This window comes from Salvelinus namaycush, unplaced genomic scaffold (genome assembly GCF_016432855.1).
Source record: "Salvelinus namaycush isolate Seneca unplaced genomic scaffold, SaNama_1.0 Scaffold37, whole genome shotgun sequence".
NCBI classification, from domain to species: Eukaryota; Metazoa; Chordata; class Actinopteri; order Salmoniformes; family Salmonidae; genus Salvelinus; species Salvelinus namaycush.
The window spans coordinates 100421-126543 of record NW_024060674.1 but is presented as its reverse complement, the minus strand read 5'-3'; the positions used below and the strand labels follow the sequence as shown (position 1 = coordinate 126543).

The following is a 26123-nucleotide window of genomic DNA, read 5'->3' as shown; positions in this document are numbered from 1 at the left end:
TGCGTTCCACAGACACAACAGCCCACTCTGTCTCTCTCACACACACACGCACACACACAGGGGGCATTCGCTATCGTCTCGCGAGATCGTTGGCGTGAGAGACGTTTCAGACAGATGGGACCATGCAGAGGGGGTAGATGAGACCACTCATTTAGAAGGACATGACATTCATCAAACCGTTTATTATTCTCATCAGAGGAAGAAGTAACGCCTTTCCTTTTAACACTCAAAGGCTCCCTATCCCATGTTTGAATAAGTGTCCATTCTACCAGATAAAAGTGGTCCCCAAGATAGGAGTGATGGGATGGGGGGGACAATCTGAAATGTTTGTATGATTACCTTTTTGTGACACATTTTTGCCAACAAAAGCATTTGTAGATGCCTTAGTTTATTCTCACTGTCACTTGCTGTAGTTAAGGTCAAAGCAAATCCTCTGATCTATCAAAGGAGTGTGCCAGAGAGCAGTACTCTGCTGGTCAGCGCTTTCCACTATCTCCATTAGAGCAGCAAAGCAATCAGCAGAAAGTAACCTCCCTCCCACCCACTCAACACAGCAGTCTCAGCAATGTGAGTCTTCACACTAGGCACAGACGTCAGTTTAACGGCTAGTTTTGATGCACATTTGGTTGTGTTGTTAACTAACGTGAATTCAATGTGAAATCAACCAAAATGTCACCCTGTCATTGAATTTAGGTTAAAAGTAGGGTGTAAAATACCTTTAAGTTGATGACCTTTTGCAAATCCAATCAGTTTTCCACAACATCATTACATTTTTTGGTTAAAATAACGTTGAAACAACTTTGATTCAACCAGTTTTTACCCAATGTGTTTCTGCTTTGGAGAGAATATATAGATCACCCAGTTCTCATAAACTCAGCAAAAAAAGAAACGTCCTCTCACTGTCAACTGCGTTTATTTTCAGGAAACTTAACATGTGTAAATATTTGTATGAACATAAGATTCAACAACTGAGACATAAACTAAACAAGTTACACAGACATGTGACTAACAGAAATGGAATGTGTCCCTGAACAAAGAGGGGGGGAGTCAAAATCAAAAGTAACAGTCAGTATCTGGTGTGGCCACCAGCTGCATTAAGTACTGCAGTGCATCTCCTCCTCATGGACTGCATCGGATTTACCAGTTCTTGCTGTGAGATGTTACCCCACTCTTCCACCAAGGCACCTGCAAGTTCCAGGACATTTCTGGGGGGAATGGCCCTAGCCCTCATCCTCCAATCCAACAGGTCCCATGCTTGCTCAATAGATTTGACATCCGGGCTCTTCGCTGGCCATGGCAGAACACTGACATTCCTGTCTTGCAGGAAATCACGCACAGAATGAGCAGTATGGCTGGTGGTATTGTCATGCTGGAGGGTCATGTCAGGATGAGCCTGCAGGAGGGGTACCACATGAGGGAGGAGGATGTCTTCCCTGTAACGCACAGCGTTGAGATTGCCTGCAATGACAACAAGCTCAGTCCGATGATGCTGTGACACACCGCTCCAGACCATGACGGACCCTCCACCTCCAAATCGATCCCGCTCCAGAGTACAGGCCTCGGTGTAACGCTCATTCCTTCGACGATAAACGCGAATCCGACCATCACCCCTGGTGAGACAAAACTGTGACTTGTCAGTGAAGAGCACTTTTTGCCAGTCCTGTCTGGTCCAGCCACGGTGGGTTTGTGCCCATAGTGGACGTTGTTGCCGGTGATGTCTGGTGAGGACCTGCCTTACAACAGGCCTACAAGCCCCCAGTCCAGCCTCTCTTAGCCTATTGCGCACAGTCTGAGCACTGATGGAGGGATTGTGCGTTCCTGGTGTAACTCGGGCAGTTGTTGTTGCCATCCTGTACCTGTCCCGCAGGTGTGATGTTCGGATGTACCGATCCTGTGCAGGTGTTGTTACACGTGGTCTGCCACTGCGAGGATGATTAGCTGTCCGTCCTGTCTCCCTGTAGCGCTGTCTTAGGCGTCTCACAGTACGGACATTGCAATTTATTGCCCTGGCCACATCTGCAGTCCTCTCCTAGCAGCATGCCTAAGCCACGTTCACGCAGATGAGCAGGGACCCTGGGAATCTTTCTTTTGGTGTTTTTCAGAGTCAGTAAAAAGGCCTCTTTAGTGTCCTAAGTTTTTATAACTGTGACCTTAATTGCCTACCGTTTGTAAGCTGTTAGTGTCTTAACGACCGTTCCGCAAGTGCATGGTCATTAATTGTTTATGGTTCATTGAACAAGCATGGGAAACAGTGTTTAAACCCTTTACAATGAAGATCTGTGAAGTTATTTGGATATTTATGAATTATCTTTGAAAGACAGGGTCCTGAAAAAGGGACGTTTCTTTTTTTTGCTGAGTTTGTATTGCTTGCCTGTATGATCTAAGCTTTTACAGAACACGACCCTAAATTGACAATAGAATATGCAGGAGACCCAACTTGGAAAAATTATATCCTGTGTGTTCATATTCACTCAATTGTAGGTCCCACCGGCTGACCAAGCAGAATGACATGAACACACATTCTAATAGTGGAAGAGGTCCTTAGCTGACAGTGTGTTATATGTTAAAATGTGTTTGTATTATGAATTGTATTCATGTTTCAGGACTCTTGGAAGGTTAGTCCAAATGAGGACTAAAAGAGATCCTAATAAAATCAAATCTATACCCATTTGAAGAGAAAAAAAGTTCTTAATTTGTTTAATAAGATTAGATTTTCTCAGAGGACACCACACTATAGCCTTCATGGCATTAATGGCACAGGGGGTATATTAGTGCATTTCCCTGTTACCACAGTCAGTCAATCACTGATTCAAGCACCCTCCACCACCTCCAATGGACAATACATGTTGAACCTAAATAGAACCACATGGATATGTAGCTTTATTATTCACTACGTTCCTTGAATACATGATTCACTGACATCCAGTCGTGATCTGTGTTGTTTTGTCATGTTTAGTCATCAAGGCCTTTTTTGCCCCTATCTCTCTAGCCATAGCTGTTATTCTTAATGGCTGCTTTTGCTGTGCAATATTTTTGATAACGTGTTTGACCAAACTCCAGATCGATCAATATACTTAACAAAAATATAAACTTAACATGCAACAATTTCAAAATGTTTACTTAGTTACAGTTCATAGAAGGAAATCAGTCAATTGAAATAAATTGACCCCCCAAACGATCCTACAGGTGCAGAAGCCGGACGTGGAGGTCCTGGGCTGATGTGGTTACATGTGGTCTGCGGTTGAAAGGCTGGTTGGACGTACTGCCAAATTCTCTAAAACGGAGGTGGCTTATGGTAGAGAAATAAACATTAAATTCTCTGGCAACAGCTCTGTTGAACATTCCTGCAGTCAGCATGCCAATTGCACGCTCCCTCAAAACTTGAGACATCTGTGGCATTGTGGTGTGTGACAAAACTGCACATTTTAGTGTGGACTTATTGCCCCCAGCACAAGGTGCACCTGTGTAATGATCATGCTATTTAATCAGCTTCTTGATATGCCACACCTGTCAGGTGGATGAATTATCTTAGCAAATGAGAAATGCTCACTACCAGGGATGTAAACAAAATTGTGCACACAATTTGAGAGAAATAAGCTTTTTGTGCATATGGAACATTTCTGGGATCTTTTATTTTAGCTCATGAAACATGTTGCGTTTATATTTTTGTTCAGTATATAAACAATACCCCCACAATTTCCCCTAATTCTAACATACCTGGCTGCTACAATAGATGCAAAATGTTGCCGATGTAGCAGCTCCAACAGATTTTCAAGGCTCTTCTTCTCCCCCTGCAGCAGCTGGGCGGAATAACATCAAAGATATATCATTACTCACTCATCTTGGTGATCAAATCAGACTGCCATAACTGTAGATAGACCATTTAATGAATTTACATCAAATATACAGAGAAATTGACAACAAAAATAATAATTATTCCTGATACCTGTGTACAATTATTGCAGAACAAACGTTAACATGATTTGTTAACAAAGGATTATCGTTTACTGTGAGATGAAGTCATGGGCTTCATATCAGAACCAGGTTCCTTTTTCTGGAGTAAGCAGCCAGGCACAACCTGCCCAGGTTAAAATGTTAAATAACTGTTTCATTGTTTATGGTTTGTTTCTTTTCACAATTCATCCACGAAGGGTGTGTTGGCGAGGTGTCCGCAGGCTGCCATCGATTTCTTGCCGTCCACAAACTTTCTCGCAGCCTGGGAAAACAAAATAATACACTTGTCACATTGTCCCTTATTCCCCTTCTGTGTCCCCAGCTGACCTGCTATAAATAAATGTAAGTCACACAGAAATCAGTCTTCAAAAATTTTAGTCATATATTTCTTTTTTCCCCCTTTCTTTTTTACTTGAAGAATGGCGTTCCGATCACTTTACCCAAACATTATTATTTTATAGTACAGATGGAGGTATAGTTTGGAAGATAGGGAAAGAAAGGATTTAGGGGCACATACAGACTGCAACCCCCATAGCCAAGGGGGCAATATATTCACCATAAAAATTCACAGGCATACACTGAGTGTACAAAACATTAGGAACGCCTGTTCTTTCCATGATAGACTGACCAGGTGAAAGCAATGATCACTTATTTAAATCCACTTCAATCAGTGTATATGAAGTAAAGGAGACAGGATAAAGAAGGATTTTTAAGCCTTGAGACATGGATTGTGTATGCGTGCCATTCAAAGGGTGAATGGGCAAGACAAAATATTTAAGTGCCTTTGAGCAGGATATGGTAGTAGGTGCCAGGCGCACCAATTTAAGTGTCACCAACTGAAACGAGGCTGTGTTTTTCACACTCAACAGTTTCCTGTGTGTATCAAGAATGGTCCACCACCCAAAGGACATCCAGCCAACTGACACAACTTGACACAAGCATTGGAGTCAACATGGGCCAGCATCCCTGTGGAATGCTTCGACACCTTGTGGAGTCCATGCCCGATGAATTGAAGCTGTTCTGAGGGCAAAGGGGGGTGCAACTCAATATTAGGAAGGTGTTCCTAATGTTTTACACACTTAGCGTATATCGAATGTGAATAGATACAGTTGAAGTCGGAAGTTTACATACACCTTAGCAAAATACATTTAAACTCAGTTTTTCACAATTCCTGACATTTAATCCTAGTAAAAATTCCCTGCCTTAGGTCAGTTAGGATCACCACTTTATTTTAAGAATGTGAAATGTCAGAATAATAGTAGAGAGAATGATTTATTTCAGCTTTTATTTCTTTCATCACATTCCCAGTGGGTCAGAAGTTTATATACACTCAATTAGTATTTGGTAGTATTGCCTTTAAATTGTTTAACTTGGGTCAAACATGTCAGGTAGCCTTTCACAAGCTTCCCACAATAAGTTGGGTGAATTTTGGCCCATTCCTCCTGACAGAGCTGATGTAACTGAGTCAGGTTTGTAGGACAGCTCGCTCGCACACGCTTTTTCAGTTCTGCACACAAATGTTCTATAGGATTGAGGTCAGGGCTTTGTGATGGCCACTCCAATACCTTGACTTGGTTGTCCGTAAGCCATTTTGCCACAACTTTAGAAGTATGCTTGGGGTCATTGTCCATTCGGGAAGACCCATTTGCAACCAAGCTTTAACTTCCTGACTGATGTCTTGAGATGTTGCTTCAATGTATCCACATAATTTTCCAACCTCATGATGCCATCTATTTTGCGAAGTGCACCAGTCCCTCCTGCAGCAAAGCACACCCACAAAATAATGCTGCCACCCCCGTGTTTCACGGTTGGGATGGTGTTCTTCGGCTTGCAAGCCTCCCCCTTTTTCCTCCAAACATAACAATGGTCATTATGGCCAGACAGTTCTATTTTTGTTTTATCAGACCAGAGGACATTTCTCCAAAAGTATGATCTTTGTCCCCATGTGCAGATGCAAACCGTAGTCTGGCTTTTTTATGGCGGTTTTGGAGCAGTGGCTTCTTCCTTGCTGAGCGGCCTTTCAGGTTATGTCAATATAGGACTTGTTTTACTGTGGATATAGATATTTTTGTATCTGTTTCCTCCAGCAACTTGACAAGGTCCTGAAACTAAAACAACAAGCTCCCTCGCTCAGGTCTATTCAACGCTGGTCCGACCAATCTGATTCCACGCTTCAAGACTGCTTCGATCACGTGGATTGGGATATGTTCCGCATTGCGTCCAACAACAATATTGACGAATACGCTGATTCGGTGAGCGAGTTCATTAGAAAGTGCATTGACGGTGTCGTACCCACAGCAACGATTAAAACATTCCCAAACCAGAAACCGTGGATTGATGGCAGCATTCGCGTAAAACTGAAAGCGCGAACCACTGCTTTTAACCAGGGCAAGGTGACCGGAAACATGACCGAATACAAACAGTGTAGCTATTCTCTCCGCAAGGCAATCAAACAAGCTAAGTCCCAGTATAGAGACAAAGTAGAGTCGCAATTCAACAGCTCAGACACAAGAGGTATGTGGCAGGGTCTACAGTCAATCACGGATTACAAAAAGAAAACCAGCCCCGTCGCAGACCAGGATGTCTTGCTCCCAGACAGGCTAAATAACTTTTTTGCTCGCTTTGAGGACAATACAGTGCCACTGACAAGGCCCGCTACCAAAACCTGCGGGCTCTCCTTCACTGCAGCCGAGGTGAGTAAAACATTTAAACGTGTTAACCCTCGCAAGGCTGCAGGCCCAGACGGCATTCCCAGCCGCGTCCTCAGAGCATGCGCAGACCAGCTGGCTGGTGTGTTTAAGGACATATTCAATCAATCCTTATCCCAGTCTGCTGTTCCCACATGCTTCAAGAGGGCCACCATTGTTCCTGTTCCCAAGAAAGCTAAGGTAACTGAGCTAAACGACTACCGCCCCGTAGCACTCACTTCCGTCATCATGAAGTGCTTTGAGAGACTAGTCAAGGACCATATCACCTCCACCCTACCTGACACCCTAGACCCACTCCAATTTGCTTACCGATCCAATAGGTCCACAGACGACGCAATCGCAACCATACTGCACACTGCCCTAACCCATCTGGACAAGAGGAATACCTATGTGAGAATGCTGTTCATCGACTACAGCTCAGCATTTAACATCATAGTACCCTCCAAACTCGTCATCAAGCTCGAGACCCTGGGTCTCGACCCCGCCCTGTGCAACTGGGTCCTGGACTTCCTGACGGGCCTCCTCCAGGTGGTGAGGGTAGGTAACAACATCTCCACCCCGCTGATCCTCAACACTGGGGCCCCACAAGGGTGCGTTCTGAGCCCTCTCCTGTACTCCCTGTTCACCCACGACTGCGTGGCCATGCACGCCTCCAACTCAATCATCAAGTTTGCGGACGACACTACAGTGGTAGGCTTGATTACCAACAACGACGAGACGGCCTACAGGGAGGAGGTGAGGGCCCTCGGAGTGTGGTGTCAGGAAAATAACCTCACACTCAACGTCAACAAAACAAAGGAGATGATTGTGGACTTCAGGAAACAGCAGAGGGAGCACCCCCCTATCCACATCGACGGGACAGTAGTGGAGAAGGTGGAAAGTTTTAAGTTCCTCGGTGTACACATCACGGACAAACTGAATTGGTCCACCCACACAGACAGCGTTGTGAAGAAGGCGCAGCAGCACCTCTTCAGCCTCAGGAGGCTGAAGAAATTCGGCTTGTCACCAAAAGCACTCACAAACTTCTACAGATGCACAATCGAGAGCATCCTGTCGGGCTGGTACGGCAACTGCTCCGCCCACAACCGTAAGGCTCTCCAGAGGGTAGTGAGGTCTGCACAACGCATCACCGGGGGCAAACTACCTGCCCTCCAGGACACCTACACCACCCGATGTCACAGGAAGGCCATAAAGATCATCAAGGACAACAACCACCCAAGCCACTGCCTGTTCACCCCGCTATCATCCAGAAGGCGAGGTCAGTACAGGTGCATCAAAGCAGGGACCGAGAGACTGAAAAACAGCTTCTATCTCAAGGCCATCAGACTGTTAAACAGCCACCACTAACATTTAGTGGCCGCTGCCAACATACTGACTCAACTCCAGCCACTTTAATAATGGGAATTGATGGAAATTATGTAAAAATTTACCACTAGCCATTTTAAACAATGCCACTTAATATAATGTTTACATACCCTACATTACTCATCTCATATGTATATACTGTACTCTATATCATCTACTGCATCTTGCCATCTTTATGTAATACATGTATCACTAGCCACTTTAAACTATGCCACTTTATGGTTACATACCCTACATTACTCATCTCATATGTATATACTGTACTCTATACCATCTACTGCATCTTGCCTATGCCGTTCTGTACCATCACTCATTCATATATCTTTATGTACATATTCTTTATCCCTTTACACTTGTGTGTATAAGGTAGTAGTTGTGGAATTGTTAGGTTAGATTACTTGTTGGTTATTACTGCATTGTCGGAACTAGAAGCACAAGCATTTCGCTACACTCGCATTAACTTCTGCTAACCATGTGTATGTGACAAATAAAATTTGATTTGATTTGATTTGCTGCTGTTCTGGGATTGATTTGCACTTTTCGCACCAAAGTATGTTCATCTCTATGAGACAGAACGCGTCTCCTTCCTGAGTGGTATGACGGCTGCGTGGTCCCATGGTGTTTATACTTGCGTACTATTGTTTGTACAGATGAACGTGGTACCTTCAGGCGTTTGGAAATTGCTCCCAAGGATGAACCAGACTTGTGGAGGTCTACAATTTATTTTCTGAGGTCTTGGCTGATGTCTTGATTTTCCCATGATGTCAAGCAAAGAGGCACTGAGTTTAAAGGTAGGCCTTGACCTTCTTGCCCTAGCAGTAGTGAATGTTGAAGTGTACTCACGTTGACGACGTCTGCGTGGCTGACAGAGTCGATGCTCTGGGTAACTGTCTCTGGTGAGTGGTAGGCTCCGCTGGACAGAGCCTGGGCCCCCATCTCCTCCAGCAGGCCCTCAGAACTCTCCATGGACATCAGGTACTCCGCTTTCAACTGCTTCCTACCAGGTAAGAGGGGGGACAGGGTCAAAGGTCCAATCAGGGCAAGAAGGTATTATAGGCCATCAATGTAAATAATAATTAGTTATTAACTGACTGGCTTGGTTAAAGGTTAAATAAAAATAAAACCACAGAGAGTCAGCGCCAAGATTGGTTTGGGGAAGGCCCTTTCCTGTTTTAGCATGACAATGCCCCCATGCACAAAGTGAGGTCCATAAGCAACTCAGCATGCTTTCAAATTACATGTAATTACAATGTTATTTACTGTCGAACATGAGTTAGCTACTCTTCATTTCCAGTAAGGGTGTCAATATTGTCAAGTCGTTTTTAAAGACAAAACATGAATGTTATTGTCATAGAAGGCTTATTTGAGTGAGAGTGTGTGTGGACACTGTCCAATTGAAAGATAAAGACAGTGAACACACATCAGAAACAGTGTTTTGAAAACATCCATCCCTTTTCTTCTTAGAAAATAGGGCAATGAAAACAAATTGCTTCTGCTGCAGCAGCTGACAGGCTACATTGCTTTCACATTGGTACATGAACCCTTCCTGACCCAGTTCCTACTATAAGCCGTCATCGTCGTGGGTGGGGGTGGGTACAAAGAAGAGCATCAGCCTATTAATGGCATGTGGATAAGTTTTGAGGCTTGTCAACAGAAAAAGACCAACTGGCATTCGGGAGGCCAGCAGGAAGCCTGTATTCAACACTTGTTACAGTTGATCAAGTCTGTCGATTGACCCATAGGGTTGACCTCAAAGTGGTCATTGACGTGGCCAATTGCTCTGATGACAGCTCTATCTACTAAATAAAAAACCGCCGCCAAGAAATTAGTGAGTAGTGCTTCTTGGTCTTGCTAATATGAAATCATTACAACACTACCCTTACGTAATACATGGGAAAGAGTGTAGTAGAGAATACAACATATCAAATTATTTCTGTGTCCCCCCCAATATATCAGCAATAACATATTATATAGGCCTAAAATAATATCTACATGTGATATAATTTATATATGTTCATTATGCATCCCTATTTTGGATTAGTAGCCCAGTGTTTCAAATCACAGAGGAACATAGAACAAACGACTGAGTTGCAGAGGGGACAAGATACCCCTGCTGATATGTAATGTAAACATTGCTAGAGGGTGGATCTTTGTTCTGTGGATGATGAATGCAGCAGCAGGTAAAGGCTTCAATGAATGTATAACGTATAGCCAGCCCTACAATCTGCAAAGGGGAATCATTCCATCAGTGAAGCTGTAACATTAAAAGGAAAATACAGTGGTCAATGTCAAAGGTAAGAGTTCAATAATTCCCCAATTACCTGCAGATTCGCCTGTGTTGATCCAGTCGGGGTTTGCAATGCTTGCGATTGCAAAGATATCCGCTGCCAGAAACAGACATCCTGATATAATTGTTAATTTATCCATATTTGCAGCTCAAGTCTGTGTGCTTTAAATTAGCAGATATGAAAGACGTGGCTTAGAGTTCCAGGTAAGACCAAGGAGTTTAGACCTCAGAGATACAGTTTTTAAATATTTGTTTCCGTTAGATAGTTATTGGTCCACCTCACCCCCTTCAAAATAGATTCAACTGGTTTGGAGGTTCAGCCTGTCATTATTAATTTGGAGATGGCAGCAACAGCAAATCAACACACCTTCATTCGACTTACATATGGCCAAAAACGGAGAAAAAAAATCACATCTCAAACTACCATCTTTTCGACCCGAATCTTCCTCCGATAAAGCAAAAGGAGCTGGCGCAACGTCAGGGCCCAAGTCTCCAGTCGCTGGTGTTCTCGCTCGGAGCTGCACGGTAGCAGCAGCAGCATTTGGTTATTGAGACTAGCAGGATAGCTAGCCACCTAGCTAGCTATTTCCCACATTCGAACTCCGTGTGCCGAACAACAACCCAGAGAGGGTGCTTGACGGCCGAACCCCCATTTGAAGAAGTACTTTAAACCATTTTACGAACAAAACTCCGTCAGACAGAGGTACTAAATAATCTAATAATGCTGTGCCTTCAGTATGTCCTTGTTTTCAGCGAAGCTCTAAGGCTAGCTAGCCGTCAGGAAAACGAGAACCCATCCTCCCTCTTGCTTATTCATGCCCCCTTCTTCTCCGCTGCTGGAATAGCATCTGTAGTGTAAATAGACCGCTAGCTAGCAAGCTCTGTTACCGACATAGCGAAGTAGGAACCAAGGCAGCTCGATCAGGGTCGGCGGCTTTCGCATAATCTTTATATGGAAATACGATATTATTAAAGCCGCTAGGAGAGGTGGTGATTATGCTTTCCCCGATTAGCCCACTAGCTTGGCTCCCTATCAAACGAACACCGTCCCTCACGCAGTGCGTTCCACAGACACAACAGCCCACTCTGTCTCTCTCACACACACACGCACACACACAGGGGGCATTCGCTATCGTCTCGCGAGATCGTTGGCGTGAGAGACGTTTCAGACAGATGGGACCATGCAGAGGGGGTAGATGAGACCACTCATTTAGAAGGACATGACATTCATCAAACCGTTTATTATTCTCATCAGAGGAAGAAGTAACGCCTTTCCTTTTAACACTCAAAGGCTCCCTATCCCATGTTTGAATAAGTGTCCATTCTACCAGATAAAAGTGGTCCCCAAGATAGGAGTGATGGGATGGGGGGGACAATCTGAAATGTTTGTATGATTACCTTTTTGTGACACATTTTTGCCAACAAAAGCATTTGTAGATGCCTTAGTTTATTCTCACTGTCACTTGCTGTAGTTAAGGTCAAAGCAAATCCTCTGATCTATCAAAGGAGTGTGCCAGAGAGCAGTACTCTGCTGGTCAGCGCTTTCCACTATCTCCATTAGAGCAGCAAAGCAATCAGCAGAAAGTAACCTCCCTCCCACCCACTCAACACAGCAGTCTCAGCAATGTGAGTCTTCACACTAGGCACAGACGTCAGTTTAACGGCTAGTTTTGATGCACATTTGGTTGTGTTGTTAACTAACGTGAATTCAATGTGAAATCAACCAAAATGTCACCCTGTCATTGAATTTAGGTTAAAAGTAGGGTGTAAAATACCTTTAAGTTGATGACCTTTTGCAAATCCAATCAGTTTTCCACAACATCATTACATTTTTTGGTTAAAATAACGTTGAAACAACTTTGATTCAACCAGTTTTTACCCAATGTGTTTCTGCTTTGGAGAGAATATATAGATCACCCAGTTGTCATAAACTCAGCAAAAAAAGAAACGTCCTCTCACTGTCAACTGCGTTTATTTTCAGGAAACTTAACATGTGTAAATATTTGTATGAACATAAGATTCAACAACTGAGACATAAACTAAACAAGTTACACAGACATGTGACTAACAGAAATGGAATGTGTCCCTGAACAAAGAGGGGGGGAGTCAAAATCAAAAGTAACAGTCAGTATCTGGTGTGGCCACCAGCTGCATTAAGTACTGCAGTGCATCTCCTCCTCATGGACTGCATCGGATTTACCAGTTCTTGCTGTGAGATGTTACCCCACTCTTCCACCAAGGCACCTGCAAGTTCCAGGACATTTCTGGGGGGAATGGCCCTAGCCCTCATCCTCCAATCCAACAGGTCCCATGCTTGCTCAATAGATTTGACATCCGGGCTCTTCGCTGGCCATGGCAGAACACTGACATTCCTGTCTTGCAGGAAATCACGCACAGAATGAGCAGTATGGCTGGTGGTATTGTCATGCTGGAGGGTCATGTCAGGATGAGCCTGCAGGAGGGGTACCACATGAGGGAGGAGGATGTCTTCCCTGTAACGCACAGCGTTGAGATTGCCTGCAATGACAACAAGCTCAGTCCGATGATGCTGTGACACACCGCTCCAGACCATGACGGACCCTCCACCTCCAAATCGATCCCGCTCCAGAGTACAGGCCTCGGTGTAACGCTCATTCCTTCGACGATAAACGCGAATCCGACCATCACCCCTGGTGAGACAAAACTGTGACTTGTCAGTGAAGAGCACTTTTTGCCAGTCCTGTCTGGTCCAGCCACGGTGGGTTTGTGCCCATAGTGGACGTTGTTGCCGGTGATGTCTGGTGAGGACCTGCCTTACAACAGGCCTACAAGCCCCCAGTCCAGCCTCTCTTAGCCTATTGCGCACAGTCTGAGCACTGATGGAGGGATTGTGCGTTCCTGGTGTAACTCGGGCAGTTGTTGTTGCCATCCTGTACCTGTCCCGCAGGTGTGATGTTCGGATGTACCGATCCTGTGCAGGTGTTGTTACACGTGGTCTGCCACTGCGAGGATGATTAGCTGTCCGTCCTGTCTCCCTGTAGCGCTGTCTTAGGCGTCTCACAGTACGGACATTGCAATTTATTGCCCTGGCCACATCTGCAGTCCTCTCCTAGCAGCATGCCTAAGCCACGTTCACGCAGATGAGCAGGGACCCTGGGAATCTTTCTTTTGGTGTTTTTCAGAGTCAGTAAAAAGGCCTCTTTAGTGTCCTAAGTTTTTATAACTGTGACCTTAATTGCCTACCGTTTGTAAGCTGTTAGTGTCTTAACGACCGTTCCGCAAGTGCATGGTCATTAATTGTTTATGGTTCATTGAACAAGCATGGGAAACAGTGTTTAAACCCTTTACAATGAAGATCTGTGAAGTTATTTGGATATTTATGAATTATCTTTGAAAGACAGGGTCCTGAAAAAGGGACGTTTCTTTTTTTTGCTGAGTTTGTATTGCTTGCCTGTATGATCTAAGCTTTTACAGAACACGACCCTAAATTGACAATAGAATATGCAGGAGACCCAACTTGGAAAAATTATATCCTGTGTGTTCATATTCACTCAATTGTAGGTCCCACCGGCTGACCAAGCAGAATGACATGAACACACATTCTAATAGTGGAAGAGGTCCTTAGCTGACAGTGTGTTATATGTTAAAATGTGTTTGTATTATGAATTGTATTCATGTTTCAGGACTCTTGGAAGGTTAGTCCAAATGAGGACTAAAAGAGATCCTAATAAAATCAAATCTATACCCATTTGAAGAGAAAAAAAGTTCTTAATTTGTTTAATAAGATTAGATTTTCTCAGAGGACACCACACTATAGCCTTCATGGCATTAATGGCACAGGGGGTATATTAGTGCATTTCCCTGTTACCACAGTCAGTCAATCACTGATTCAAGCACCCTCCACCACCTCCAATGGACAATACATGTTGAACCTAAATAGAACCACATGGATATGTAGCTTTATTATTCACTACGTTCCTTGAATACATGATTCACTGACATCCAGTCGTGATCTGTGTTGTTTTGTCATGTTTAGTCATCAAGGCCTTTTTTGCCCCTATCTCTCTAGCCATAGCTGTTATTCTTAATGGCTGCTTTTGCTGTGCAATATTTTTGATAACGTGTTTGACCAAACTCCAGATCGATCAATATACTTAACAAAAATATAAACTTAACATGCAACAATTTCAAAATGTTTACTTAGTTACAGTTCATAGAAGGAAATCAGTCAATTGAAATAAATTGACCCCCCAAACGATCCTACAGGTGCAGAAGCCGGACGTGGAGGTCCTGGGCTGATGTGGTTACATGTGGTCTGCGGTTGAAAGGCTGGTTGGACGTACTGCCAAATTCTCTAAAACGGAGGTGGCTTATGGTAGAGAAATAAACATTAAATTCTCTGGCAACAGCTCTGTTGAACATTCCTGCAGTCAGCATGCCAATTGCACGCTCCCTCAAAACTTGAGACATCTGTGGCATTGTGGTGTGTGACAAAACTGCACATTTTAGTGTGGACTTATTGCCCCCAGCACAAGGTGCACCTGTGTAATGATCATGCTATTTAATCAGCTTCTTGATATGCCACACCTGTCAGGTGGATGAATTATCTTAGCAAATGAGAAATGCTCACTACCAGGGATGTAAACAAAATTGTGCACACAATTTGAGAGAAATAAGCTTTTTGTGCATATGGAACATTTCTGGGATCTTTTATTTTAGCTCATGAAACATGTTGCGTTTATATTTTTGTTCAGTATATAAACAATACCCCCACAATTTCCCCTAATTCTAACATACCTGGCTGCTACAATAGATGCAAAATGTTGCCGATGTAGCAGCTCCAACAGATTTTCAAGGCTCTTCTTCTCCCCCTGCAGCAGCTGGGCGGAATAACATCAAAGATATATCATTACTCACTCATCTTGGTGATCAAATCAGACTGCCATAACTGTAGATAGACCATTTAATGAATTTACATCAAATATACAGAGAAATTGACAACAAAAATAATAATTATTCCTGATACCTGTGTACAATTATTGCAGAACAAACGTTAACATGATTTGTTAACAAAGGATTATCGTTTACTGTGAGATGAAGTCATGGGCTTCATATCAGAACCAGGTTCCTTTTTCTGGAGTAAGCAGCCAGGCACAACCTGCCCAGGTTAAAATGTTAAATAACTGTTTCATTGTTTATGGTTTGTTTCTTTTCACAATTCATCCACGAAGGGTGTGTTGGCGAGGTGTCCGCAGGCTGCCATCGATTTCTTGCCGTCCACAAACTTTCTCGCAGCCTGGGAAAACAAAATAATACACTTGTCACATTGTCCCTTATTCCCCTTCTGTGTCCCCAGCTGACCTGCTATAAATAAATGTAAGTCACACAGAAATCAGTCTTCAAAAATTTTAGTCATATATTTCTTTTTTCCCCCTTTCTTTTTTACTTGAAGAATGGCGTTCCGATCACTTTACCCAAACATTATTATTTTATAGTACAGATGGAGGTATAGTTTGGAAGATAGGGAAAGAAAGGATTTAGGGGCACATACAGACTGCAACCCCCATAGCCAAGGGGGCAATATATTCACCATAAAAATTCACAGGCATACACTGAGTGTACAAAACATTAGGAACCCCTGTTCTTTCCATGATAGACTGACCAGGTGAAAGCAATGATCACTTATTTAAATCCACTTCAATCAGTGTATATGAAGTAAAGGAGACAGGATAAAGAAGGATTTTTAAGCCTTGAGACATGGATTGTGTATGCGTGCCATTCAAAGGGTGAATGGGCAAGACAAAATATTTAAGTGCCTTTGAGCAGGATATGGTAGTAGGTGCCAGGCGCACCAATTTAAGTCACCAACTGAAACGAGGCTGTGTTTTTCACACTCAACAGTTTCCTGTGTGTATCAAGAATGGTCCACCACCCAAAGGACATCCAGCCAACTGACACAACTTGACACAAGCATTGGAGTCAACATGGGCCAGCATCCCTGTGGAATGCTTTCGACACCTTGTGGAGTCCATGCCCGATGAATTGAAGCTGTTCTGAGGGCAAAGGGGGGTGCAACTCAATATTAGGAAGGTGTTCCTAATGTTTTACACACTTAGCGTATATCGAATGTGAATAGATACAGTTGAAGTCGGAAGTTTACATACACCTTAGCAAAATACATTTAAACTCAGTTTTTCACAATTCCTGACATTTAATCCTAGTAAAAATTCCCTGCCTTAGGTCAGTTAGGATCACCACTTTATTTTAAGAATGTGAAATGTCAGAATAATAGTAGAGAGAATGATTTATTTCAGCTTTTATTTCTTTCATCACATTCCCAGTGGGTCAGAAGTTTATATACACTCAATTAGTATTTGGTAGTATTGCCTTTAAATTGTTTAACTTGGGTCAAACATGTCAGGTAGCCTTTCACAAGCTTCCCACAATAAGTTGGGTGAATTTTGGCCCATTCCTCCTGACAGAGCTGATGTAACTGAGTCAGGTTTGTAGGACAGCTCGCTCGCACACGCTTTTTCAGTTCTGCACACAAATGTTCTATAGGATTGAGGTCAGGGCTTTGTGATGGCCACTCCAATACCTTGACTTGGTTGTCCGTAAGCCATTTTGCCACAACTTTAGAAGTATGCTTGGGGTCATTGTCCATTCGGGAAGACCCATTTGCAACCAAGCTTTAACTTCCTGACTGATGTCTTGAGATGTTGCTTCAATGTATCCACATAATTTTCCAACCTCATGATGCCATCTATTTTGCGAAGTGCACCAGTCCCTCCTGCAGCAAAGCACACCCACAAAATAATGCTGCCACCCCCGTGTTTCACGGTTGGGATGGTGTTCTTCGGCTTGCAAGCCTCCCCCTTTTTCCTCCAAACATAACAATGGTCATTATGGCCAGACAGTTCTATTTTTGTTTTATCAGACCAGAGGACATTTCTCCAAAAAGTATGATCTTTGTCCCCATGTGCAGATGCAAACCGTAGTCTGGCTTTTTTATGGCGGTTTTGGAGCAGTGGCTTCTTCCTTGCTGAGCGGCCTTTCAGGTTATGTCAATATAGGACTTGTTTTACTGTGGATATAGATATTTTTGTATCTGTTTCCTCCAGCAACTTGACAAGGTCCTGAAACTAAAACAACAAGCTCCCTCGCTCAGGTCTATTCAACGCTGGTCCGACCAATCTGATTCCACGCTTCAAGACTGCTTCGATCACGTGGATTGGGATATGTTCCGCATTGCGTCCAACAACAATATTGACGAATACGCTGATTCGGTGAGCGAGTTCATTAGAAAGTGCATTGACGGTGTCGTACCCACAGCAACGATTAAAACATTCCCAAACCAGAAACCGTGGATTGATGGCAGCATTCGCGTAAAACTGAAAGCGCGAACCACTGCTTTTAACCAGGGCAAGGTGACCGGAAACATGACCGAATACAAACAGTGTAGCTATTCTCTCCGCAAGGCAATCAAACAAGCTAAGTCCCAGTATAGAGACAAAGTAGAGTCGCAATTCAACAGCTCAGACACAAGAGGTATGTGGCAGGGTCTACAGTCAATCACGGATTACAAAAAGAAAACCAGCCCCGTCGCAGACCAGGATGTCTTGCTCCCAGACAGGCTAAATAACTTTTTTGCTCGCTTTGAGGACAATACAGTGCCACTGACAAGGCCCGCTACCAAAACCTGCGGGCTCTCCTTCACTGCAGCCGAGGTGAGTAAAACATTTAAACGTGTTAACCCTCGCAAGGCTGCAGGCCCAGACGGCATTCCCAGCCGCGTCCTCAGAGCATGCGCAGACCAGCTGGCTGGTGTGTTTAAGGACATATTCAATCAATCCTTATCCCAGTCTGCTGTTCCCACATGCTTCAAGAGGGCCACCATTGTTCCTGTTCCCAAGAAAGCTAAGGTAACTGAGCTAAACGACTACCGCCCCGTAGCACTCACTTCCGTCATCATGAAGTGCTTTGAGAGACTAGTCAAGGACCATATCACCTCCACCCTACCTGACACCCTAGACCCACTCCAATTTGCTTACCGATCCAATAGGTCCACAGACGACGCAATCGCAACCATACTGCACACTGCCCTAACCCATCTGGACAAGAGGAATACCTATGTGAGAATGCTGTTCATCGACTACAGCTCAGCATTTAACATCATAGTACCCTCCAAACTCGTCATCAAGCTCGAGACCCTGGGTCTCGACCCCGCCCTGTGCAACTGGGTCCTGGACTTCCTGACGGGCCTCCTCCAGGTGGTGAGGGTAGGTAACAACATCTCCACCCCGCTGATCCTCAACACTGGGGCCCCACAAGGGTGCGTTCTGAGCCCTCTCCTGTACTCCCTGTTCACCCACGACTGCGTGGCCATGCACGCCTCCAACTCAATCATCAAGTTTGCGGACGACACTACAGTGGTAGGCTTGATTACCAACAACGACGAGACGGCCTACAGGGAGGAGGTGAGGGCCCTCGGAGTGTGGTGTCAGGAAAATAACCTCACACTCAACGTCAACAAAACAAAGGAGATGATTGTGGACTTCAGGAAACAGCAGAGGGAGCACCCCCCTATCCACATCGACGGGACAGTAGTGGAGAAGGTGGAAAGTTTTAAGTTCCTCGGTGTACACATCACGGACAAACTGAATTGGTCCACCCACACAGACAGCGTTGTGAAGAAGGCGCAGCAGCACCTCTTCAGCCTCAGGAGGCTGAAGAAATTCGGCTTGTCACCAAAAGCACTCACAAACTTCTACAGATGCACAATCGAGAGCATCCTGTCGGGCTGGTACGGCAACTGCTCCGCCCACAACCGTAAGGCTCTCCAGAGGGTAGTGAGGTCTGCACAACGCATCACCGGGGGCAAACTACCTGCCCTCCAGGACACCTACACCACCCGATGTCACAGGAAGGCCATAAAGATCATCAAGGACAACAACCACCCAAGCCACTGCCTGTTCACCCCGCTATCATCCAGAAGGCGAGGTCAGTACAGGTGCATCAAAGCAGGGACCGAGAGACTGAAAAACAGCTTCTATCTCAAGGCCATCAGACTGTTAAACAGCCACCACTAACATTTAGTGGCCGCTGCCAACATACTGACTCAACTCCAGCCACTTTAATAATGGGAATTGATGGAAATTATGTAAAAATTTACCACTAGCCATTTTAAACAATGCCACTTAATATAATGTTTACATACCCTACATTACTCATCTCATATGTATATACTGTACTCTATATCATCTACTGCATCTTGCCATCTTTATGTAATACATGTATCACTAGCCACTTTAAACTATGCCACTTTATGGTTACATACCCTACATTACTCATCTCATATGTATATACTGTACTCTATACCATCTACTGCATCTTGCCTATGCCGTTCTGTACCATCACTCATTCATATATCTTTATGTACATATTCTTTATCCCTTTACACTTGTGTGTATAAGGTAGTAGTTGTGGAATTGTTAGGTTAGATTACTTGTTGGTTATTACTGCATTGTCGGAACTAGAAGCACAAGCATTTCGCTACACTCGCATTAACTTCTGCTAACCATGTGTATGTGACAAATAAAATTTGATTTGATTTGATTTGCTGCTGTTCTGGGATTGATTTGCACTTTTCGCACCAAAGTATGTTCATCTCTATGAGACAGAACGCGTCTCCTTCCTGAGTGGTATGACGGCTGCGTGGTCCCATGGTGTTTATACTTGCGTACTATTGTTTGTACAGATGAACGTGGTACCTTCAGGCGTTTGGAAATTGCTCCCAAGGATGAACCAGACTTGTGGAGGTCTACAATTTATTTTCTGAGGTCTTGGCTGATGTCTTGATTTTCCCATGATGTCAAGCAAAGAGGCACTGAGTTTAAAGGTAGGCCTTGACCTTCTTGCCCTAGCAGTAGTGAATGTTGAAGTGTACTCACGTTGACGACGTCTGCGTGGCTGACAGAGTCGATGCTCTGGGTAACTGTCTCTGGTGAGTGGTAGGCTCCGCTGGACAGAGCCTGGGCCCCCATCTCCTCCAGCAGGCCCTCAGAACTCTCCATGGACATCAGGTACTCCGCTTTCAACTGCTTCCTACCAGGTAAGAGGGGGGACAGGGTCAAAGGTCCAATCAGGGCAAGAAGGTATTATAGGCCATCAATGTAAATAATAATTAGTTATTAACTGACTGGCTTGGTTAAAGGTTAAATAAAAATAAAACCACAGAGAGTCAGCGCCAAGATTGGTTTGGGGAAGGCCCTTTCCTGTTTTAGCATGACAATGCCCCCATGCACAAAGTGAGGTCCATAAGCAACTCAGCATGCTTTCAAATTACATGTAATTACAATGTTATTTACTGTCGAACATGAGTTAGCTACTCTTCATTTCCAGTAAGGGTGTCAATATTGTCAAGTCGTTTTTAAAGACAAAACATGAATGTTATTGTCATAGAAGGCTTATTTGAGTGAGAGTGTGTGTGGACACTGTCCAATTGAAAGATAAAGACAGTGAACACACATCAGAAACAGTGTTTTGAAAACATCCATCCCTTTTCTTCTTAGAAAATAGGGCAATGAAAACAAATTGCTTCTGCTGCAGCAGCTGACAGGCTACATTGCTTTCACATTGGTACATGAACCCTTCCTGACCCAGTTCCTACTATAAGCCGTCATCGTCGTGGGTGGGGGTGGGTACAAAGAAGAGCATCAGCCTATTAATGGCATGTGGATAAGTTTTGAGGCTTGTCAACAGAAAAAGACCAACTGGCATTCGGGAGGCCAGCAGGAAGCCTGTATTCAACACTTGTTACAGTTGATCAAGTCTGTCGATTGACCCATAGGGTTGACCTCAAAGTGGTCATTGACGTGGCCAATTGCTCTGATGACAGCTCTATCTACTAAATAAAAAACCGCCGCCAAGAAATTAGTGAGTAGTGCTTCTTGGTCTTGCTAATATGAAATCATTACAACACTACCCTTACGTAATACATGGGAAAGAGTGTAGTAGAGAATACAACATATCAAATTATTTCTGTGTCCCCCCCAATATATCAGCAATAACATATTATATAGGCCTAAAATAATATCTACATGTGATATAATTTATATATGTTCATTATGCATCCCTATTTTGGATTAGTAGCCCAGTGTTTCAAATCACAGAGGAACATAGAACAAACGACTGAGTTGCAGAGGGGACAAGATACCCCTGCTGATATGTAATGTAAACATTGCTAGAGGGTGGATCTTTGTTCTGTGGATGATGAATGCAGCAGCAGGTAAAGGCTTCAATGAATGTATAACGTATAGCCAGCCCTACAATCTGCAAAGGGGAATCATTCCATCAGTGAAGCTGTAACATTAAAAGGAAAATACAGTGGTCAATGTCAAAGGTAAGAGTTCAATAATTCCCCAATTACCTGCAGATTCGCCTGTGTTGATCCAGTCGGGGTTTGCAATGCTTGCGATTGCAAAGATATCCGCTGCCAGAAACAGACATCCTGATATAATTGTTAATTTATCCATATTTGCAGCTCAAGTCTGTGTGCTTTAAATTAGCAGATATGAAAGACGTGGCTTAGAGTTCCAGGTAAGACCAAGGAGTTTAGACCTCAGAGATACAGTTTTTAAATATTTGTTTCCGTTAGATAGTTATTGGTCCACCTCACCCCCTTCAAAATAGATTCAACTGGTTTGGAGGTTCAGCCTGTCATTATTAATTTGGAGATGGCAGCAACAGCAAATCAACACACCTTCATTCGACTTACATATGGCCAAAAACGGAGAAAAAAAATCACATCTCAAACTACCATCTTTTCGACCCGAATCTTCCTCCGATAAAGCAAAAGGAGCTGGCGCAACGTCAGGGCCCAAGTCTCCAGTCGCTGGTGTTCTCGCTCGGAGCTGCACGGTAGCAGCAGCAGCATTTGGTTATTGAGACTAGCAGGATAGCTAGCCACCTAGCTAGCTATTTCCCACATTCGAACTCCGTGTGCCGAACAACAACCCAGAGAGGGTGCTTGACGGCCGAACCCCCATTTGAAGAAGTACTTTAAACCATTTTACGAACAAAACTCCGTCAGACAGAGGTACTAAATAATCTAATAATGCTGTGCCTTCAGTATGTCCTTGTTTTCAGCGAAGCTCTAAGGCTAGCTAGCCGTCAGGAAAACGAGAACCCATCCTCCCTCTTGCTTATTCATGCCCCCTTCTTCTCCGCTGCTGGAATAGCATCTGTAGTGTAAATAGACCGCTAGCTAGCAAGCTCTGTTACCGACATAGCGAAGTAGGAACCAAGGCAGCTCGATCAGGGTCGGCGGCTTTCGCATAATCTTTATATGGAAATACGATATTATTAAAGCCGCTAGGAGAGGTGGTGATTATGCTTTCCCCGATTAGCCCACTAGCTTGGCTCCCTATCAAACGAACACCGTCCCTCACGCAGTGCGTTCCACAGACACAACAGCCCACTCTGTCTCTCTCACACACACACGCACACACACAGGGGGCATTCGCTATCGTCTCGCGAGATCGTTGGCGTGAGAGACGTTTCAGACAGATGGGACCATGCAGAGGGGGTAGATGAGACCACTCATTTAGAAGGACATGACATTCATCAAACCGTTTATTATTCTCATCAGAGGAAGAAGTAACGCCTTTCCTTTTAACACTCAAAGGCTCCCTATCCCATGTTTGAATAAGTGTCCATTCTACCAGATAAAAGTGGTCCCCAAGATAGGAGTGATGGGATGGGGGGGACAATCTGAAATGTTTGTATGATTACCTTTTTGTGACACATTTTTGCCAACAAAAGCATTTGTAGATGCCTTAGTTTATTCTCACTGTCACTTGCTGTAGTTAAGGTCAAAGCAAATCCTCTGATCTATCAAAGGAGTGTGCCAGAGAGCAGTACTCTGCTGGTCAGCGCTTTCCACTATCTCCATTAGAGCAGCAAAGCAATCAGCAGAAAGTAACCTCCCTCCCACCCACTCAACACAGCAGTCTCAGCAATGTGAGTCTTCACACTAGGCACAGACGTCAGTTTAACGGCTAGTTTTGATGCACATTTGGTTGTGTTGTTAACTAACGTGAATTCAATGTGAAATCAACCAAAATGTCACCCTGTCATTGAATTTAGGTTAAAAGTAGGGTGTAAAATACCTTTAAGTTGATGACCTTTTGCAAATCCAATCAGTTTTCCACAACATCATTACATTTTTTGGTTAAAATAACGTTGAAACAACTTTGATTCAACCAGTTTTTACCCAATGTGTTTCTGCTTTGGAGAGAATATATAGATCACCCAGTTGTCATAAACTCAGCAAAAAAAGAAACGTCCTCTCACTGTCAACTGCGTTTATTTTCAGGAAACTTAACATGTGTAAATATTTGTATGAACATAAGATTCAACAACTGAGACATAAACTAAACAAGTTACACAGACATGTGACTAACAGAAATGGAATGTGTCCCTGAACAAAGAGGGGGGGAGTCAAAATCAAAAGTAACAGTCAGTATCTGGTGTGGCCACCAGCTGCATTAAGTACTGCAGTGCATCTCCTCCTCATGGACTGCATCGGATTTACCAGTTCTTGCTGTGAGATGTTACCCCACTCTTCCACCAAGGCACCTGCAAGTTCCAGGACATTTCTGGGGGGAATGGCCCTAGCCCTCATCCTCCAATCCAACAGGTCCCATGCTTGCTCAATAGATTTGACATCCGGGCTCTTCGCTGGCCATGGCAGAACACTGACATTCCTGTCTTGCAGGAAATCACGCACAGAATGAGCAGTATGGCTGGTGGTATTGTCATGCTGGAGGGTCATGTCAGGATGAGCCTGCAGGAGGGGTACCACATGAGGGAGGAGGATGTCTTCCCTGTAACGCACAGCGTTGAGATTGCCTGCAATGACAACAAGCTCAGTCCGATGATGCTGTGACACACCGCTCCAGACCATGACGGACCCTCCACCTCCAAATCGATCCCGCTCCAGAGTACAGGCCTCGGTGTAACGCTCATTCCTTCGACGATAAACGCGAATCCGACCATCACCCCTGGTGAGACAAAACTGTGACTTGTCAGTGAAGAGCACTTTTTGCCAGTCCTGTCTGGTCCAGCCACGGTGGGTTTGTGCCCATAGTGGACGTTGTTGCCGGTGATGTCTGGTGAGGACCTGCCTTACAACAGGCCTACAAGCCCCCAGTCCAGCCTCTCTTAGCCTATTGCGCACAGTCTGAGCACTGATGGAGGGATTGTGCGTTCCTGGTGTAACTCGGGCAGTTGTTGTTGCCATCCTGTACCTGTCCCGCAGGTGTGATGTTCGGATGTACCGATCCTGTGCAGGTGTTGTTACACGTGGTCTGCCACTGCGAGGATGATTAGCTGTCCGTCCTGTCTCCCTGTAGCGCTGTCTTAGGCGTCTCACAGTACGGACATTGCAATTTATTGCCCTGGCCACATCTGCAGTCCTCTCCTAGCAGCATGCCTAAGCCACGTTCACGCAGATGAGCAGGGACCCTGGGAATCTTTCTTTTGGTGTTTTTCAGAGTCAGTAAAAAGGCCTCTTTAGTGTCCTAAGTTTTTATAACTGTGACCTTAATTGCCTACCGTTTGTAAGCTGTTAGTGTCTTAACGACCGTTCCGCAAGTGCATGGTCATTAATTGTTTATGGTTCATTGAACAAGCATGGGAAACAGTGTTTAAACCCTTTACAATGAAGATCTGTGAAGTTATTTGGATATTTATGAATTATCTTTGAAAGACAGGGTCCTGAAAAAGGGACGTTTCTTTTTTTTGCTGAGTTTGTATTGCTTGCCTGTATGATCTAAGCTTTTACAGAACACGACCCTAAATTGACAATAGAATATGCAGGAGACCCAACTTGGAAAAATTATATCCTGTGTGTTCATATTCACTCAATTGTAGGTCCCACCGGCTGACCAAGCAGAATGACATGAACACACATTCTAATAGTGGAAGAGGTCCTTAGCTGACAGTGTGTTATATGTTAAAATGTGTTTGTATTATGAATTGTATTCATGTTTCAGGACTCTTGGAAGGTTAGTCCAAATGAGGACTAAAAGAGATCCTAATAAAATCAAATCTATACCCATTTGAAGAGAAAAAAAGTTCTTAATTTGTTTAATAAGATTAGATTTTCTCAGAGGACACCACACTATAGCCTTCATGGCATTAATGGCACAGGGGGTATATTAGTGCATTTCCCTGTTACCACAGTCAGTCAATCACTGATTCAAGCACCCTCCACCACCTCCAATGGACAATACATGTTGAACCTAAATAGAACCACATGGATATGTAGCTTTATTATTCACTACGTTCCTTGAATACATGATTCACTGACATCCAGTCGTGATCTGTGTTGTTTTGTCATGTTTAGTCATCAAGGCCTTTTTTGCCCCTATCTCTCTAGCCATAGCTGTTATTCTTAATGGCTGCTTTTGCTGTGCAATATTTTTGATAACGTGTTTGACCAAACTCCAGATCGATCAATATACTTAACAAAAATATAAACTTAACATGCAACAATTTCAAAATGTTTACTTAGTTACAGTTCATAGAAGGAAATCAGTCAATTGAAATAAATTGACCCCCCAAACGATCCTACAGGTGCAGAAGCCGGACGTGGAGGTCCTGGGCTGATGTGGTTACATGTGGTCTGCGGTTGAAAGGCTGGTTGGACGTACTGCCAAATTCTCTAAAACGGAGGTGGCTTATGGTAGAGAAATAAACATTAAATTCTCTGGCAACAGCTCTGTTGAACATTCCTGCAGTCAGCATGCCAATTGCACGCTCCCTCA

At 44.0% G+C, this 26123-nt stretch overlaps 2 protein-coding genes across 2 annotated transcripts; both read right to left on the bottom strand.

Annotated features, from left to right (window-relative positions):
- Positions 1-3867: 3867 nt before the first annotated feature.
- LOC120040638 (cytochrome b-c1 complex subunit 2, mitochondrial-like) lies at positions 3868-11373 on the bottom strand. Its single transcript, XM_038985720.1, has 3 exons — positions 10349-11373; positions 8871-9024; positions 3868-4216 (listed from the first exon to the last, which is right to left on the bottom strand). Exons 1-3 carry the CDS (start codon positions 10426-10428, stop codon positions 4133-4135), a joined length of 318 nt encoding a protein of 105 aa, XP_038841648.1. The 5' UTR covers positions 10429-11373; the 3' UTR covers positions 3868-4132.
- A 3867-nt stretch (positions 11374-15240) lies between these two features.
- LOC120040637 (cytochrome b-c1 complex subunit 2, mitochondrial-like) lies at positions 15241-22746 on the bottom strand. The gene is made up of 3 exons (XM_038985719.1): positions 21722-22746; positions 20244-20397; positions 15241-15589 (listed from the first exon to the last, which is right to left on the bottom strand). Exons 1-3 carry the CDS (start codon positions 21799-21801, stop codon positions 15506-15508), a joined length of 318 nt encoding a protein of 105 aa, XP_038841647.1. The 5' UTR covers positions 21802-22746; the 3' UTR covers positions 15241-15505.
- Positions 22747-26123: the final 3377 nt, after the last annotated feature.

Excerpts from the sequence above, each read along its gene's own strand:
- LOC120040638 (XM_038985720.1), bottom strand. The coding sequence starts at position 10,428 with ATGTCTGTTTCTGGCAGCGGATATCTTTGCAATCGCAAGCATTGCAAA. Across the intron at positions 9,025-10,348 it reads CAACACAGGCGAATCTGCAG|GAAGCAGTTGAAAGCGGAGT; the intron begins GTAATTGGGGAA and ends CTTACCTGGTAG. Across the intron at positions 4,217-8,870 it reads GCCACGCAGACGTCGTCAAC|GCTGCGAGAAAGTTTGTGGA; the intron begins GTGAGTACACTT and ends TTGTTTTCCCAG.
- LOC120040637 (XM_038985719.1), bottom strand. The coding sequence starts at position 21,801 with ATGTCTGTTTCTGGCAGCGGATATCTTTGCAATCGCAAGCATTGCAAA. Across the intron at positions 20,398-21,721 it reads CAACACAGGCGAATCTGCAG|GAAGCAGTTGAAAGCGGAGT; the intron begins GTAATTGGGGAA and ends CTTACCTGGTAG. Across the intron at positions 15,590-20,243 it reads GCCACGCAGACGTCGTCAAC|GCTGCGAGAAAGTTTGTGGA; the intron begins GTGAGTACACTT and ends TTGTTTTCCCAG.